The sequence below is a fragment of the Canis lupus genome, chromosome 7, assembly GCF_048164855.1.
Source record: "Canis lupus baileyi chromosome 7, mCanLup2.hap1, whole genome shotgun sequence".
In the NCBI taxonomy this organism is placed as follows: domain Eukaryota; kingdom Metazoa; phylum Chordata; class Mammalia; order Carnivora; family Canidae; genus Canis; species Canis lupus.
This window is the reverse complement of record NC_132844.1, coordinates 6189848-6208100: the sequence shown is the minus strand read 5'-3', so window position 1 is coordinate 6208100 and position 18253 is coordinate 6189848. Positions and strand designations below refer to the sequence as shown.

The following is an 18253-nucleotide window of genomic DNA, read 5'->3' as shown; positions in this document are numbered from 1 at the left end:
TTCAATAAACATGTAGATTTATTTTAAATCAGTTTGGTACATGATACAGATTGGTTTTGCAGTTTTTAATGAACTGAAATAGAAATTTCTAAATACAGCAGTGTCTGCCTGTGCAACGAAGGTCTGTAAGGTAAAATAAGGTGTTTTGATAGAACTACAACCACATGAACATATCAGGAGAAAAATCTGAAAAGGTTTCTTAATATACCTTCTGGATTAAAAAAAAAATCATTAATGGCTCAAGATACCAAAGGAAGGTGAGGGGGGGAGGCTGTGAGTTCTGTTGTAAGAGCTCTTCTTGCAGAATCTAACTGGTTTCATATTATGGTTTTGTTGCCAGAGCAGTATTCAAAATTACAGAAAACGAGAGGCTTCATCAGCTACTTTTCACAGAAATTGCTGTATGTGTTGACATTAACGTGTGACAAGGTATTCACATCTAGGTAAATGATATTTGTACCACTGTAGCTAAATTTTGCCACTTTGGGAGAAAGGAAATTCTGTATATTTTAAAATGAATCTTGGATCTTACAGCACTCACTAAAAACTAACAACCATGGCACCATAATAAAAATTTTTGTGAGGTTCCTAGAACTAATCTCAGAATATTACTAATGAAAACACAAGAATGTGAGGTAAACCCACCTTTTTCCCAAAAACCTTTGAAGCCAGAGATTTTAAACAATTAAGGCACTTGAAAACATTTGGTGTATGTACAAATGTGCAAGTGAAACAAACTTAAACTGTACCAGCAAGTAACAAAGAAACAGTAAATCTTCATTTTAAGAACCTTGAATATAATCATATCTAAATGCAAGGAATTTGGGTTTATGAAATGGACCAAAGCAACCTGTCATTTCCTACTACAAAATATTGAAAACCAAGTGCTAAACTCAGCCCCTATAGGCTAAAAAAGCTAAAAAAAGAAAAAAAAAAAAAAAACCCTTTAATGACCTAGAAAAGCAAAGCTTTTATAAAACTAATGTAAACCTCTGAACTAATCCAATATGTCAAAAGCAGGGGAGCAGCATCCTCTAAAACTGAAAAAACTAGTGCTTCCTAAGAAAACTAAAAAAACCTAAAGTATGCATGCTTATTATACTATAGGAACTGAAACTAATAAGAAGGATGGGAGAGAAAGAGAAAAAAAAAAAAGAGAAAGCACAATCTGTCAATCCAGGGCATTCATTGTTAAAAATCTACAGTGATCCAAATCAACTAACATTCCTTAGATTTTCTGAAATTATACTGGTCACATTTCTGGTCTCAAAACTTAAAATGAAAAAAAAAAAAAAAAAAAAAAAAACTTAAAATGATTGTCTCATTAAAGAATTAATAAATGACCCTAAAACAACTTATTTCCTTCTTGCCTCAAAAAAAGTTACTTTTCAAGGAAGCTTGGTGAAAATTCTCTCAAGGTACAACAGTGTTAGGATACTGCCTAAAGTACCAAGGAAAATAGAAATCAGTCAACTTTATTTTTATACTTTTTAACAGCCTAAGAAAAATGTTGGGAAGTTCACTATATGAAGGCTTTCAACTTTGTAGAACATCCTTTAGCTTAACTTGCTTAGGTCTGAAATAAAATAGTAAAATTTCAATTAAATACTAACAGTACGGTATCTAAAAGCAGGTCTACTACAGCTCGTCAACAGTTACATCATCAAACCAACCTTCACCTTTCCTCCTGTGAAAGAATAAATCACAAACATCTGAAGTCACAGTCTACCTTTCCGTCTGTCTTTTTAAGGCACTGTTCTTTATTTTCTGTGATTTAAGGTGCTTTACAAGTATGAACGATAACCTGCTATTCTTTAATGGTCTGTATCCTTTCCACTCGTTTAACTCTGGAATGTAATTCCCTGTGTGGCATCTTATTTCTAATGTAGAAAAAATAACTGTTATCAAGCACAAAATTTTACTCTAAGGATACAGTTTACTCTAAGGATACTAAATGTATAGATTTATTCCACTTTTGAAAGGACAGCCAAAAGTCCACCCGATTGATGCTCATTTGGCACATTCTTCTCAATTCTGGTCACTAAACTACATCCTGAGATAGGATGAAAGTAATGCAGCTTTTAGGCTTTAAAAGGACTAAATTTAAACTGCCAAAAGAGTCATGAGGTTGTCTGCGTAGGACAATGTTTTCCATCACTTACAGAGTTACATTTGGTATGTCAAGAAGAGAGAACATAATCCCACAGCAGCAGCCATTTAAAATAAAAAAGAAGACAGCCACAAGGATTCATGCAGAATATTTTAAATATTCCTGTTGAGCAAAATGACTTAAGTGATTTTTCCTCAAGGACGATGCTCCAAAGTATCCTATATGCATCCTTTGAAAATATAAAGATCCTGGAATAGCGTCTTCCATGTGGGACATCTTGAAAGATAATATTTTGGTTTCAGTGAGTCACACACCAGTCCTTGTTAATTTAATGGGTCTGTTTACAGAGTGTGGTAGTTTCGTTCTTTCGATTTGCAGAATTTATAGAGAAAGAAGATTACAGCCTGCACACCCAAGATGAGGACAATTCCTCCAATGAAACTGGCTGCATCGAAGGTAGACTTCCGCCCAGGTTGTGAAGTTGGACTTAAAGTAATATTAGTTGTACCTGTTTAAATTAGGAAGAAAAAATAACAATACTTAATAAGTCCCATAATCCTCTATCCATAATTTCAAGACCCACCCTGAACCTCTACTTTGACTTTCCCATGAGTTAAATTTTATTAAGTATTTGCTCTTGGAGTCAGATCTTTACAACTAGAACTTATCCTATTTATTCCATCCAATGATATCAGGTGGTCAAACCTACCATATAAATTCAAACACGAAAATGACAGAAATAGATTCTCTTGGTACATAAACTATGGCCTGAGAAGATACAAAGCACTTTAAAAATTTGCAATTTCTTCAGATAACATATTGTTGTTACAGTAAATATTAATATCTGTGTTGAAAAATCATACTTTTAAATTTTACTAAATATACATGGTGAGCAAAAATCTGGTTGCAATTTTTCAAACTACAAAAATATATCTTAAGTATCTGCAACTTATAGTTTCAACAAACAAAAGTACTTGTTGTTAAAGGTATCGTAAATCTTACTATGTAAATTTTATAAGCATTACCAAACACTATGGGAAAAAACCCACAAAAGGTTGAATGCTCTTTTCAGGAAGTAAAATGTTTCAGGAGGAAACAGAACACATTTTTTTTTTTTTTTAGGGCGTAAAAGGTTTCAAGTAGGCCACCCTTCATTTTAATAAAAAGCAATTTATTTTAAGTGACTTTTTTTTTTTTTAAATAGAGTATCAGGGGATCCCTGGGTGGCGCAGCTGTTTGGCGCCTGCCTTTGGCCCAGGGCCTGATCCTGGAGACCCGGGATCGAATCCCACATCGGGCTCCCGGTGCATGGAGCCTGCTTCTCCCTCTGCCTGTGTCTCTGCCTCTCTCTCTCTCTCTCTGTGACTATTATAAAAAAAAAAAAAAAAAAAAAATTTTAAAAATTAAATAGAGTATCAAACACTGGTTCTGGTGGCTGTATAATAAGCTGGCCAGCTTTAAAATTAATTACAACTGTTCTGTATTTCTTCCTGTGAAGACAAAATAGTTTCCCTGAAACCAAGAAAGGTAGCACAAGAATAAGCCAAACGAATGGGGCGGGAGATAAATGCCAGTATTTTATTTTATTTTATTTTATTTTTTTTTATTTATTCATGATAGTCACAGAGAGAGAGAGAGAGAGAGAGGCAGAGACACAGTAAATGCCAGTATTTTAAATAGGGATGGGGGGAAGGATTCATAACCTGTGTATCTGCAATGTCCTGTGGCATCACCTAAATATGAGCTAGTTTACAACACATCAAATCATTATTTAGTAAACTGTTACCTCTCACACTTTTAAAGGTTAGAAAGGGGGGCAGCCCACGTGGCTCAGAGGTTTAGTGCCTCCTTTAGCCCTGGAGACCTGGGATCGAGTCCGTCAGGCTCCCTGCATGGAGCCTGCTTCTCCCGCTGCCTGTGTCTCTACCTCTCTCTCTCTCTGTGTGTGTCTTTCATGAATAAATAAATGAATAAAATCTTAAAAAAAAAAAAAAAAGAGAAAGGGATGTAAAGGGGATCCCTGGGTGGCTCAGTGGTTCAGCGCCTGCCTTTGGCCCAGGGCCTGATCCTGGAGTCCTGGGATCGAATCCTGCATTGGGCTCCCTGCATGGAGCCTGCTTCTGCCTCTCTCTATCATGAATAAATAAATAAAATCTTAAAAAAAAAAAAGGCATGTAAAGAAATGGTGAGAAATATGGCAGAAGTGCACATTTGGCACTGATCTTGGCTTTTTAGACCTCTCAGTACTTAAAAGGATGGCTATATTATCTTCACTCCAACTGCCACCATCTAATACAGTACACAACTAATTCCTAATAGTAATCAGTATTTAATTTGTAATTTATAAGACAGATCTCACCTACAAATTGTACTAAAAAAGTTTTGGAAGAACACTCTCTCTGAACTCTAATGTATCACGCCAATGTGGCTGGTTACACATTAAAAAATGAGAAAAGGACTCGCAGCAAATGTACCATTACTGCTTTAACAGCCTCCTATCTCAGTCCTCCAAATTGAAGAGATGAGTTTTAGTTCACAACCATTATGAATAAAGCTGTTGGCAAAAACAATAAAAGGCAATGCTGTATATACAACTCCTACCTTACTATTAGTTTTTAAAAAAATCCTCAAATACCTGATGTAGTAGCTGTGGTGGTAGCTGTAGAAGAGGAAGGCTGAGTTGTGGTTTTAGCTGAAATGTAAACAAAACTTATTAAAAACTTAAATTTCCATACTTCCCAGTATCTAGCAATTAGTCTTTTTAAAATAAGGCTACCAACTTCAACGTGTTTTCCTTTTAGAGAATAAAGGCCACATTTCAGGTAATGGTTCACTAACACCTATCTCCACAGCCAGAATACTAGCCTTTAAATTAAGCTTTTGAAAACATTAAGCAATTATAAAATTTTATCTATGTTAACATCTGGATAAAGTTTGTAAAAGGACAAACAGGAGAAGAATTAGTGTTTAGGTGAGGGGAACTATCGTTTTTTTTAATGCTTCTATGACAGAAACTATTAACTTAAAAAGTCATGGTAAGAAATAAGTGTGGCTCAGTATTTCCCAGGTAGGTATCAAGGTTGGCGTGGCTTCTTCATTTCAAGGGGCTGGCAAACTTTTCTTAAAGGGGCAGACAGTGTGTGTAATTTAGGCTTTGTGCGCTGCATAGTGTAAAGCAGCCAAGGACAACATGCAAATCAACAGGCATGGTTCTATTCCAATAAAATTTTATTTTAAGAACAGATCCCCTCGGGCTACAGATTCCCCCAATTTAAATTACCTGATGATGCCTGTAGAGAAAATGAACTCTCGTGAGAAGAATTAATTTGAATGTAAACAAATTTAGGAACCAGAGCACTGTATTATTAACCGACTTCTCTCAGTACAGATACCACTAACAGATTCTAATAAATGAGAACAACTCTGCTGGGATATTCTCATACGTGTTTGTATCCTTTCCTCTCATGAGCACTGCTGTACACATTTTACCTACTTACTTACTCTTGGATGGACAATTAGGTCATCTCTCATTTCTCCATACTATAAACACCTAGCAGGGAAATATCTGATTTCATCTCTGATAGAGTTGATTCTTATACAGAATTCCTAGATTAAAGGATATGGTTATTTTCAGACTTTTAATCCCTTAAAAGTTTTAGTTGCTATACATTCTGTGTAACTGCAAAAAATAACACTTTATAAACTAAATGTATTCTTTTCAATCTTAAAACGCTATTACTAAATTTTATCTAACAATGGTAGGGAAAAAAGTTTGCTAATTTGCCATTTGATTCTTACTACCAATCCTCCAAACATGCCACAAACTAATTTTTTTTGCAAATAGGGAACACATTTACACACTTTTACTTTTGACCAAATACTTTGATAAAATTTTCAAAATTACCCAATACCTAGGGAATAAACCTCCACTGACCTATGTTCCTTTCATTAAAAAATAATTCAGCACTTACAAAAGCTCTTGGTGATGGAGAATTTTATAAATACAGTAAATTATGTAATCCCACCACTCAGTAACATGTTACTTCCTGCTGGCCACTTCTCTAGGAATTTATACAACAAAAAGATTTAAAAAGTACTGGAACTTAATGGTTTGTCTTCCACTTAATATATTATGAACATTTCCCACTATATTTCTGACATAATCTAGTCATTCTATTATAAGAGATTATTTACAAATATTTTTATTTGTAATATTTATAACTACTAACAGAAGACTATAATAATTAACCCCACTGAACACCTTTTACATAAAAGGATTATTAGGTTCTCCTTACATCATCTAATAATCCCTTAACTCATTTGCTCTCTTTCAGCAGTAGCCATGGAAAGAGACCATATAAAGGTTTGTTTTTCAACCACTAATTGCCACTCAACATGCATTTTCTATAAGCAAGCCCTGACTTCCACTTTACAGAACCAGAGAGAGAAAACAAGGGAGACTCCACGGTACTTCGCTGGAGAACCCAGTGTGGAGCAAGCATGAAAACTACAAGATTCACAGAGAAGAAATTAAAAGTGAATCCATAATGGTTTAAGAAACTGTTTCCCCCTTTCGGTTCACATCTCACCTTCTGGAAATTGATTAATTTTTCTCTCAATATCTCTGCTTTCATCAATCTTTAACGTCTTCTAGTCAGTGACTTATATGTACTCTCCAAAAGTTCTGAAGCATTTGCAGATTCCTATCGAATGAATATTTCCATAGTAATTGAAGCTACCAGCACAATTTCACCGAGTGTGTAGTGTAGCTGGAAGAGCTATGCACAAATGGCTACCAAAACCTGGTATGAGCCAGTTCACCACTGCTCAAGTCTTTCAAAAGGAGTTCTGGTCCTTGTAATAGATTCTGACTTCTTCCTCAAAAAAAAAAATATACCTAAAATACACACACACACACACACACACACACACACACACACATTCTTGGATCCATCTCTCTGCCCGTCCCTACTCGGTTCGGTTTCCTCTCTGGCCCTCTTCCAACCCTTAGACATTACGGTGCCCTGGAGTTTGGGCCTCAGGCCCTATTCTCCCTACAAGCTGCTACAGTGGACACTACACTCTTGCCCACACTGATCAGCTTACCTGTACTGTCAGCTAAGAGCTCTGCCGTCACCTCCCTCAAGCCCTACCCCTCCTACTATTTGCATGCATCTGCAACTCTTCCCCTATGAATTCTCCAGAATGCCCTGCACAGGTTATCTATTCTAATCTCCCTGTGTTCGCTCTTGTCTCCTGTTCCAATCTGTCTTCCCAATCTGACTCTTATCCTGCTGAGTGTCCACAGCTCAACATTTCCTCACCACGTACTCCAAATGCAATTCCCTGACCTAATTATACTCCTTCACATCACCTTCACATGTACTGACCACCTTGCTCCACTTGGGAAGCTGTCCTCATGATTTACCAGAATCATTTCAGATTCAATCAACATCTCCAGAAAACTGTCACCACATTTGCCATGTTACTCCATATATAGGCCTTCCTACAAATGTCTCAGCACAGTGTGCTTACCTCTTTCACAGTTCCTATGATAGACAAAATGTCTTCGGTCTCCAGTTTCTATCATCCAGCCTAGTACTTGTCCTGGAGTAGATTTTTTTTTTTTTCATGATTTATTCCTCCTATCACTTTTGTAAAGATTTTTAAAAGGAGAAATTATCTAATCCTTTGAAAGTATAGTGAAAAACTTTCTAGTTGTTGATGGGAATGAAAAGCATATCTTTCTGGAAAGCAATCACTATTTAGTCCTAAAACAATCCTATCTTCTGACCTAGGAATGCTGTTTGAATCAATCACTATCAGGGATAACAGCAAATGTTTCCCTGAAGACATCTGCTGCATGGAGAAAGATGACCTAACATAACTATCCAACCAAGTGCAGGATGAGTAAAGTCTATACAACAATGTAAGAGAGAAAACAAATCAAATATGCATGGACATATTCTCCAATTTCATAGTAAGTTTATCTATTAAGAGATACACAAGACTAGGAGAACTTTATGACTGAAAACATTTTGGTATACCTCTGGATGATGGGAATCATAAGGAATCTTCATTTCTTTTAGGCTTCTGTATTTCCCAAGATTTTCACAAAACCCACAAAAAGCAGTTTATGGACTCAAACTCAAACCAAAGATATGATAAATCCTCCCATATTCAATGAATGTCAAACACTGGAGTTACAGGTCACTGGCACAAACAGTTCATATTAACGTAATCGTTATGATCCAAAACTAAACACATCTACTAATTTTTAAAATTATAGTAACAACTTTTAGGTATTTAAGTACTAAAAAGTCCATCAAGAGACCTTAAAAATCCTAAAAGAGGGGGAATTATCTTGTATTACCTGTAGAATTGGTTGGCATCATAGTGGGCTCCGGTGCTATTTAAAACAAACAGGCATTAAGTCAAAGCAATCTAAAATATTACAATCTATTACACTATTTTTCAAGTTGCAGACATTTGAGTACCACTTTTACAATTTTTGCATTTAAGTATAACCTTAAGGAGGAAACGGACAGTTGTTCTACCAAATACTGATCTCCCCTTCTTTAGAAATAGAAGCACCAAACAATAGTTGACACTTCCCTCCCCTGAGGAAAGACAAACATTCCTTAGCCTCCCCAAGGTAGACAGCCCAGTGTAACTGCTAGAAAGCATCTGTAGGTAGATATGGGCCTCTTTCCTCTTCCTGTTGGCAGGAAAATCAATATGTTGGCTCCAGCTATGGAGCGCTCACCTTACAGAGCAAGGTCAAAGATATTTTGACAGTAAACAGCTTGGGTCCCTAACGGTTGTATTGCTGCTACATAGTCCAAACTAATTCTGATACATCAATCAAATTAAGTAGAATTACCCAATTTTTCTCTAAATTAGTATCTTTTAAAATGCTTTAATCTTGTGATATTTTTGTAATTTTGCAATATTTTTATGAAACCACAGGTTTGATACAATTATCACTGTTTTCTGACACACATTAATAACAGATACTAAAATCGTTTGTTCCTGGGGCAGCTGGGTGGCTCAGTCAGGTCTGCCTTCTGCTCAGGTCATGATCCCAGCCAGGGTCCTGGGATCAAGCCCTGCCTCAGGCTCCCTGCTCAGCAGGGAGTCTGCTTCTCACTCTCTCTTTCCCCTGCCTGTGATCTCATTCCCTCTCATGCTTGCTCTCTCTCAAATAAAACTTTATTAAAAAAATAATAAAGTACAAAAATGAGAAAGCAGATGAATACAGAAGAGATTTTACCATAAAACAAACTATGCTAGAGACTGTGACAATCACCAGCACTATAACCAGGAAAAGTGCTAGAACAAGAGTCCAGTCCTATAAAATGCAAACAGAGGCTCTAAACTATAGTGAATTTCCAGAAGAGTTATATAAAAATAAAAAAATAAAAAGGAGATATCTATATCTACAGCATTCCACAGTACAGTCAAATCACTAAACTAAGTTTCAAAATATTGTCCTTCTAGATCATATGAATATGCCATTTATAACCAAATTTCTAAAAGGTTAGAATTATGGAGATGGCCAAACCAAATACTGAAATAAGGCTTCCTGAGGCAAAGATCTTCCGCGCCTCTTGGCCACTCCCCACAGCAGCCAATGTGAATACTTACCAGAACAGAGCTGTGTGCTATTCACCACCTGGCAATCACTAACGGTTGTATTATGTGAACAGTAGCTTTTCTCTGTTGTTGGGGAAGAAAGGGGGAGGGAGACAAAGAACAGCAATCACTTGTTTATATTATCTTTGACTTTGTTACTAAGCTCCAGAATTGCTTCCAAAAATCAAACTCAAGCATAAACACTTTAGAAGTCCACAGACCAAGAAAATAATGTTATTCTCCTTCTCTCCATGATTAAGAAATACTACACAGAATCCTTCCAAATATTCTTCTATACTCCACATGAATATATTTAACAGATAAATCAGAAACACAGAATTGTGCCAGGACTACTGAATAGGGAAGGCTGCTGGAACCCACAAGAGGGATGAATCAATAGGGAGAGTGGTCAGGATCTAATAAAGGCTTAGTAACCACGGGAGGTACCCCAATAGCAGCAGGATGACCTCTGTTCCAGATCTCTGCTTGGTCTTCTACACTTTCTAAAACTGATTTCCTGACAGTTAAACTTCTAGGAGACCCTTCCCCAACATATCCTACAGTAGGGCACTGAAGGCCCAAGACATGACAGCCCTGCCATCCATACACAATGGGAGAGAGGGGCACACTCTTAAATTCCATTAAATTCCATTTTATGACTTAAAAAAAGTCACTTACACAACAAAAATTTAACCCCAAATTAAGCTAATACTTTAATTTTAAAATCAGTTTTTAAACTTTATTATGTAGTGATATAATGCCTAGAAATCCTAGATTTAATGAAGAAGATAAACTGTTCTCCTGATAGGAAAAAAAAAAATCCAACTACCTTACATGAAGAAGACAGAATATGCTGTAATCCCATGGTTCTACCAAAAACCTTACTGCCATTTCAAAGTATCTCCAACTAGCTCTTTACCCCTCAAATCAGGCTAATTTTAAAAGTGAACAAAACTACCACCTCTCTTCCCATCTCATTCTTCTCCCATATTTAAGTATCCAACAAATTTGTTAAGGTCTCTGTAGTTCCTCTAGCAGGACACCTGCAGCAGATAAATGCCTCCTTTTTCTGGGAAACTGTTTTCAGGGGAAAATCTCACAACTTTCTCCCACAGCTGATTGCAGTGTACTTGTCCATTTAATCTTCAAAGGCTTTAAAATCTCTCTTCCTTTAAAAGCTACTGAACCTCAATTATCAAGTTTAAGGAATTAAAGGGGTGGGGACAGAATGGGAGACTGGAGATTTTAGGGGGAATGTTCAAAGCAATAAGCACTTCAAGGGAAAAGTATTTGATTTGCAAAATAAGTAGTGCACAATATTCCTAATTTTCTACTAATTTTCAAGTTATTCAGGAATACCCCGTACGATATCGTAAAATGTTCTAACAGTTTGCATTCTTAAAATTAAAGCAATCCCAAAGCTTCTTACCTTTACATTCTATCCAAGAGCAGGCAGTGGCATCAACGCTAGTGTTCACACAGGAAACACAGCTGTTGCGGTTGTCACAGGGATCTGGTGGGGAGGGGCATATAAAACCAATCAGTTGAGACGTCACTTTAAGCTTGTACAACTTACCTTTTTTAAACAAAAGTGAGCATTAAGTACGGTACCAGACTTACTAATTCAGAGAAATGGTAAGATGTTATAGCCCATCAACAGATGAATGGTTTAAAAAAAAAAAAAGTTATACATTTTGCAATAGAATATTATTCAACCATAAAAAAAGAAAATCCTGCCATATGCTACAACATGGATGAGCCGTAAGGACATTATACTCAATTAGACGTTCAAAAAAGGACAAATATTGCATCATTTCACCAATATTAAGTATCTAAAATAGTCAAACTCAGAAGCAGAAAAGCAGAATGATGGCTGCCAGGGCTGGGGGCAGGGGGAATGGAGATCTGCTCAAGCAGGGGACAGTTTCCAGTAGGAGGAAAAGTTCTGGAGATCTGTAGAACACTGTGCTTATGGTCAATAGTGTATATACACTTAAAAATTTGTTAGGGTAGGCCATCTACATGTTTTTAATCACACACATAAAAATAGTACATACACCGGTTTAATAAGAAATTCCAATCATTATAAATGACTTATGGAACTGAAGTAAACACCAAGAGAAAGGGAAGAAAAAAAAATCCCACAAGCTAGCGGGAATGCCCATTACCTATCTAAACAACCCTTTGCTACAGAACAACTATTTCACAGACACTCAGGGTTTCTTGAGCCATTTTAAAGCATCCTTAAAAAGTAAAAAATTGGAAAAAAGGCAGTGTTATGTAAGGCCAACACTATACACACACACACACACACACACACACACGAAATCACTGGTCCGAAACATCAGCTAAGATGCTGGAATTTTTTAAAGTAATAAAAATTTGTTACAGGTTGAACCCAAACCCCGATGATGTTCATTCCGAAAACCCCAGATTTGTAATTCATAAATGATCCGCTATTTCCAGGGTCCTCCATGACTGGAGGATAAGGGACAGTAACACCTGGAGGGGCTACATTCACGTACGTACAGTTTAACGAATTAGCAGAGTCTTTGTCAATAATATAGGCCAAATAACTCAAAAAGTCTAGACTAGGGCTCTACCCTATCCATTTTCCTGGAAGCTAGAGGACTCCAAAGAAACATTCACATTTGCTTTCCCCGTGCTTTTAAAAAAAAAAAAGTTCTGCACAGAGGCAACACATTTCAATATTTTATCACTAGTATTTTTCAGGAACTGGAATGTATATAATACCCTTGAGTAAGGGATTCACAAAGTAGAAAATAAGTTCTGCAGAGGTTTGTGTACTGAAAAAAAAAAAATGCTAGTTGTCCAAAATCTTTTGTGCCTGATGACTAACGTTTGAATAGCACAGTCAATGAACAAAACTTACTACCTTTCATTTTAGACTGCGGCTTATCCAACTGCTACTTAGAGAAAACAAATCATCTCCTTTGTAGGACTTTCAGTTACACAAGTAGGACTTTCAGTTACACAAAGGCAATTAACTTGGGTATCTCCAAGCTTCTCTTTGGAAAAATACACACTCCAAAACTACAATTCTGCGAAGAAACTGCCAAGTAAGCCGGAGACAAAACATGCTGCGCCCTATCATCTTAAAAACAGCGCAGTCAGAAATGTCCAGTATTGTATTGCAATTTATTACCTCCCTCGTTTAACAATTTTTGAGTTGTGCTACATCTCATTATTAATCATATATTAAACTTTCATGAAACACAAAGACCAAGAGAAGAAGCTTCAAAATAGTGGGATCACGGCGGGGGGTTGGGGTGGGGAAGCCACGGTAAAAATCTGCCACTTCAGCAATTCTTCGGTCAGGATGCCGCTTATTCCTTACCCAATATTAACTAGAATAACCCATCACACTAGATTGCAGGGTTTTAAATACCTAGGGCTCCTTTTCACCTCAAATCGATTTTCCCTGCTCTCTTTTGTGTTGTCACGGAATTGCCAATTTCTGCTTCGAGATTTCAGCGTTACGACTCAAGCACAGTACCCCAATCGATTACAGGGTTTAACAAAAAAAAAAGAAAAGAAAAGAAAAGAAAAAAAAAGAAAAGAAAAAGATACAGAAAAAGAAAGAAAATCGGCAGACCTGGGTTCCAACCCCAGCTTCACAATCAACTAAACCTACGCTCCGGGCAGTTAGTCCATCTCCATCTTCCTCCTGGATTTCACCACCTATCTTCCAGCTCAGCCTAAAACACCAAAAGGGGGAACATACGAAGCATCGGGCACACCACGGGGTGGCTTTTCTTCCTCTGCGCACAGGGAGGAGTGTAAACTTTTAATTTGACCAAACGCCCAAACCTCAGCCGGATCCCACACTGATCCGCAAAGTCCAAACGGTCAGATCGCAGGCGACTTATTTTCTGAGACCCCGGCCACGAGCACCGACGCCTCCCGTCCTGGCGGCGGTCGCCGGTGCCCGGGACGTCGGCTCTCGGAGCAGGGGCCCCGGGTGGGCAGGTCTGGAGGCGCGTCGCCCGCCCCACCGTCCACCTCACGGCCGCCGCCGCCAACGCGGGAGGCGGCCACGTCCCCCTTCTGGAGCTGACGTGACACTGGGGATTACGAGGCACTTTTGAAAAGCACGGCGGCGTGGGGCACCTCGGGGCGGCAGGGAGCCCGACGGCCGCCGCTCCCCCCGGGGCGCGCCCCCGCCCCCGCCCCCGCCCCGGCGGCTCCCGGACGGGCCGCCATGTTGCTGGAGCGCCGCCCGGCCCGGCCCCGCGCGCACCGCGGACGCGGCAGGCGGGCGGGCGGGCGAGTCCCGGAAGCCCGCTGGGCCGGCGCCCACCTGGTGCCGGAGTGGTGGCCGGCGCGGCGGTCGTCACCCGCGTCGTGGCTGCGTCGGTGGTCGCCTGAGTCGTGGTGGTAGTCCCGTTCGGGTCCGAGCTGAAGCTCTGAGCCGCGGTCAGCGCACAGAGCGCGGCCAGGCAGGCGGCGGCCCAGCACAGCTGGCGGGAGAGCCCCGACATCGCGGCCTGCGCTCCGGCGTTCCGGCGACTGCTGCGGCGCCCTCCGCTCCGCGCGTCCTGTCCCCTGCGGCACCGCCTCGGAGAGTCCGGCCCCCGCGAGAGCGCGCCGGGGTCACGTGAGGGCCCCCGGCCACGGCGTGCGGGGGCGAGGCGCGGGGCGGGCGATACCAACGGCACGGCCGCGGGGGGGGGGGGACAGGGGCATCGGGAGGAGACCCGGGAGGCGCCTCTCGTCTCACAGCGGCCGGGACGTGGCGAAGCAGCTCCGCAGACGCAGGGAACGACCCCGCTGCCCTCGGAGAGCCCCCCCCCAAGACGCAGCTGGGCTGTTCTGGTTCCGGCGGCGGGGACGGCTCCCGCTCGGCTCGGATGGGACAGCCCGCCTGAGGTGGCGCTCCGCGGCCGGGGGCGACGGCGCGGCTGGCAGCGCGCGGGCCACGTGACCCCGCGGGTGGCGCTCCGGGGCCCGAGGCCGCGCGGCGGCGGCGCCCGTGAGGGGCGTGTAGGCCCGGCCGGGGCCTGACGTGGGCGCTGTGCCCGCCTCGCCGACGGACCCGCGCTCCTCTCCCGGAAAATCGGTCTTTCTGCGAGTTACGCGGGGTTGGGGCCCCGGGAAACGGAACCGCGTGGTTGCGTCGCCCCCCGCGGGCGCCCGGCAGCCGGTGGCCCGCTGCGCGCGGGGCCGTGTCCGCCTGCCGCGCCCTGCCCGCCGGCCTTCCCCGGGTTCCGCGCCGCCACCGCCGGCGGAGACGAGCCGGGGTGGGGGCGGGGGGGGATGGCCGGTGCGCTCCGGCCCCTGCCTCACCGGGGAGGACACCGACGCTCGGGAACAGCGGCGGGCCCGAAGCCCGGTTGCTTCACCTCGCGGCCGGCTTTCCAACCGGCCTGTTTCAAGCTCCGTCCCTGCTCGGGCTTTTGGGAAAGGTGAGCGCCCTCTGACGCCCGGCCCTGCCTGTACCCGCGGCTCAAGATGGGGAGTATAAAAGCTGTTTTTTTATTTTATTTTATTTTTTATAAAAGCTGTTCTTAACGCCGTTTTCCCCCACCCCACCCCGTTATTCGCATTCAAGTTTAATTACGTACATTTACCCAAATAAAATAGCACACGGTCGTTAATTGTTTTTCTGAGATCTGCTTCGCTATGAAGACACCGAAAAATGTTGACTATCAACTTTTTTTTTTTTTTTTTTTGGTCTCAACTTGAAGTTTTAAAAACTTTCTGGAAGACTCTAATCCGTGGGGCCCTTTTGTACCCTCGTGACTAGGAACTTTTTTTTTTTTTTTGAGAGAAGCAGGCTTTTAATTTATATATATTTTTGATTGAAATTTGATTTGCCAACATATAGTATAACGCCCATTACTTTTTTTTTTAAGATTTTATTTATTTATCTTAGACACACAGAGAGAGAGAGGCACAGACACAGGCAGAGGGAGAAGCAGGCTCCCTGCAGGGAGCCCGATGCGGGACTCGATCCTGGGTCTCCAGGATCACGCGCCCTGAGCCAAGGGCAGACGCTAAACCGCTGAGCCCCCCAGGGATTTCCCCGGAACATTTGTCTCATTGGCTACACTTGCTGGAGATTCGCTTGATATAGACAAACTGAGGGTTCCAGGTCCCACATCGCCAGAAGGATGAGAGTGCAGCCAGGTACTTAAATGAGGCCCCGTTATCGGCCTTAAGTGAACGTCTCTTCTCTCAGGGTATGGCGTCCAGAGTATGCACGTGGCCATCTGACACCCAAAGGGAGGCATTAGTAAACTTTTTTTTAGGTTAAAAATATAATAAAAGTTCTTTCCCTACCCCAGTGGATCAGCTTGTTTACACACTACCGTGAATACCCCCCACCATGGAGGACGTTCGTTTATACAGTCTGTCACCTGGGTATTCAACTCCAGCCTTCAGATTTTTGATAGCCTTTTTTTTTTTTTTATTCATGAGAGACACAGAGAGAGACAAGAGAGAGGCAGAGGGAGAAGCAGGCTCCATGCAGGGAGCCCGTGGTGGGACTCGATCCCGGGTCTCCAGAATCACACCCTGGACTGACAGCACCGCTAAACTGCTGGGCCACTGGGGCTGCCCTTTTGATAGCCTTTAAGAGGACATTTCACACTCTTAAGACCAGGAAAGCATTGGCTTATTTGACATGGCATCTGTTGAGCTAGCTCAGGGAAGGCTTCCAAAGCCCCTTCATCGTTCCAGAACAAAGACTGGCATTTATAACAGTCTTAACAACATATATTAAACAATCATAATATTTAAATAAACTTTAGGTCACTAAAGTGAGCTAAAATTGTAGATTCCCATTCTTACTATTAACACTGTGACTGGGATTGCCGGTAACATACTAGGGTTATTGTCCTTTTAGGAAGCTGTCTGCTTTGACTATGGGTATTTCTTCCGTGTCTTCCAGGATGTCAGAAGGAAGCATTACACTTGAGAGCGTTTGTTCTCAGTCTTGGGTGAACATAGGAATCACCTGGGAAGTTTCGAAAAATCCTGATGCCAGGGTACCGATTTAATTACTCTGGAAAAATGCCTGGGCATCAGGAGTTTTAAAAGCTCTCCAGGTGTTTTTAATCCGCAACTTAGGTTGAAAACCACAGCTTTACTCTTGCTGCTTGAAGTGTGTGGTTCATGAACTGGTACATTCATACCACCTGGAATATTAGAGACACAAAATCTTCAGGCCTCATCTCAGACCTCCCAAATGATTTGCATTTTTTCTTGAGATCCGTATGTACATGTGTTTTAAAGTTTGAGAAGACCGCTTTACATTATAACTTGTAGAGGACTATCCTATCCTCCTAAATTGCTGCAGTTTTTAACAGTCAGTCATGCACAAGATGACATCAAGCAAAGCGTTTTGTTGTAAAGGTTTGGTTTGGTTTTACAAATATATGTAAGGGCAGGGTACAGACGCAAAACTCTTGCCCATAGATTCTGTTGAGGCTGGCACCTGAGGCATTATTTCTACTCTGCTTCAAACCCTGGGTCTGCTCGAGTTTTTCCCATTGTATCTCTTAGTCCATTAGAAAACAAGGAACCCGTTTTTCTAACATATTCCTTAGGAACAACCCAAGTTCAAGCTAAACTCCACCCCGGGCGACTCCCTGGTACTGTGCATTACTACTATTATCTCCATTTTAATTTGGAGGATATGCTTTTGAATAAATGCAGTCAATTGAAAATGTGATATTAATGATCATAGCTAAGACTGAGCATAACAGGGACTTGGTGTTATCTCAGTCCTCAAAGCACTGTGAGACAGATGTGCCCTCATTTTACTAATGAAATTGAAACTCAGTATTGTTACTGATTTCATAAATTTACTCAGAGGTCTCTAAAGTTTTATAGCCAGACAGAGCTAACAGTTCTTTGATCTCTTCTTTCTACAAATGAGGAAAGTGAAAAGCTATTTGCTTGCCACAATGCTAGGTAATGGGACAAACACTCCTAAGATACGTATAAAGCACAAAAATTCAGAGTATGGAATCCTGAGGTTGCCAGACTATTTATTCATTAACAAATAGGTCATGGCTTGCCGTTGGGACAAATTCTTTAGATAGAATTTTAAATGTTTATCTTAAATCTCCCAAAATAAGAAAAATGTCCAGATACCACATTCCCCTTATGAACGTGACTTAGTGTAAGTTACAGAATATGCGTTTGATTTTGCCATATTAGTGATTAGGGCAAGATCACATGACATTTTGTGTAAATCAGAATACCATTATTTTCATACTTGCAGATGTGGAAAAGTCTAGAATTCCTTCTGTTTAATCAAATCAGAGTCTTTCAATTTGGTTAAATCAAAATCTTATATTTGGAATTAATTGGGATAAGTTTTGAATCCTTCAATTTCTCCAAATGACGTGGCTACACATCTACATCATTCTTCTACAGAAGTATCACTGTATGTACCTTTAAATGGTGGTAATAAGAACCACTGCCTACAGATTTGTTCTTTTTTTAAATTTTTTTATTTATCCATGAGAGACACAGAGA

At 41.0% G+C, this 18253-nt stretch overlaps 1 protein-coding gene across 3 annotated transcripts; it reads right to left on the bottom strand.

The window, feature by feature from the left end:
* On the bottom strand, positions 1-14360 carry CD164 (CD164 molecule). Of its 3 annotated transcripts, XM_072831830.1 has the most exons (6): positions 14067-14360; positions 11175-11258; positions 9758-9829; positions 8484-8519; positions 4746-4802; positions 1-2618 (listed from the first exon to the last, which is right to left on the bottom strand). In XM_072831830.1, exons 1-6 carry the CDS (start codon positions 14245-14247, stop codon positions 2452-2454), a joined length of 597 nt encoding a protein of 198 aa, XP_072687931.1. In that variant the 5' UTR covers positions 14248-14360; the 3' UTR covers positions 1-2451. The 3 variants fall into 3 exon arrangements, 2 of the variants coding, with proteins under 2 accessions (XP_072687931.1, XP_072687932.1); XM_072831831.1 differs by lacking the exon at positions 8484-8519 and having other exon boundaries at positions 14067-14354; XR_012033734.1 differs by lacking the exons at positions 1-2618; positions 4746-4802; positions 8484-8519; positions 14067-14360 and adding an exon at positions 13401-13917 and having other exon boundaries at positions 9774-9829.
* Positions 14361-18253: the final 3893 nt, after the last annotated feature.

What these genes read in the sequence shown, in the direction of transcription:
- CD164 (XM_072831830.1), bottom strand. Translation starts at nt 14,247, where the DNA reads ATGTCGGGGCTCTCCCGCCAGCTGTGCTGGGCCGCCGCCTGCCTGGCC. An exon ending in GGCCACCACTCCGGCACCAG is followed by an intron (nt 11,259 to 14,066) that starts GTGGGCGCCGGC and finishes CCTCCCCACCAG; the next exon opens with ATCCCTGTGACAACCGCAAC. An exon ending in TAGCACACAGCTCTGTTCTG is followed by an intron (nt 8,520 to 9,757) that starts GTAAGTATTCAC and finishes TGTTTTAAATAG; the next exon opens with CACCGGAGCCCACTATGATG.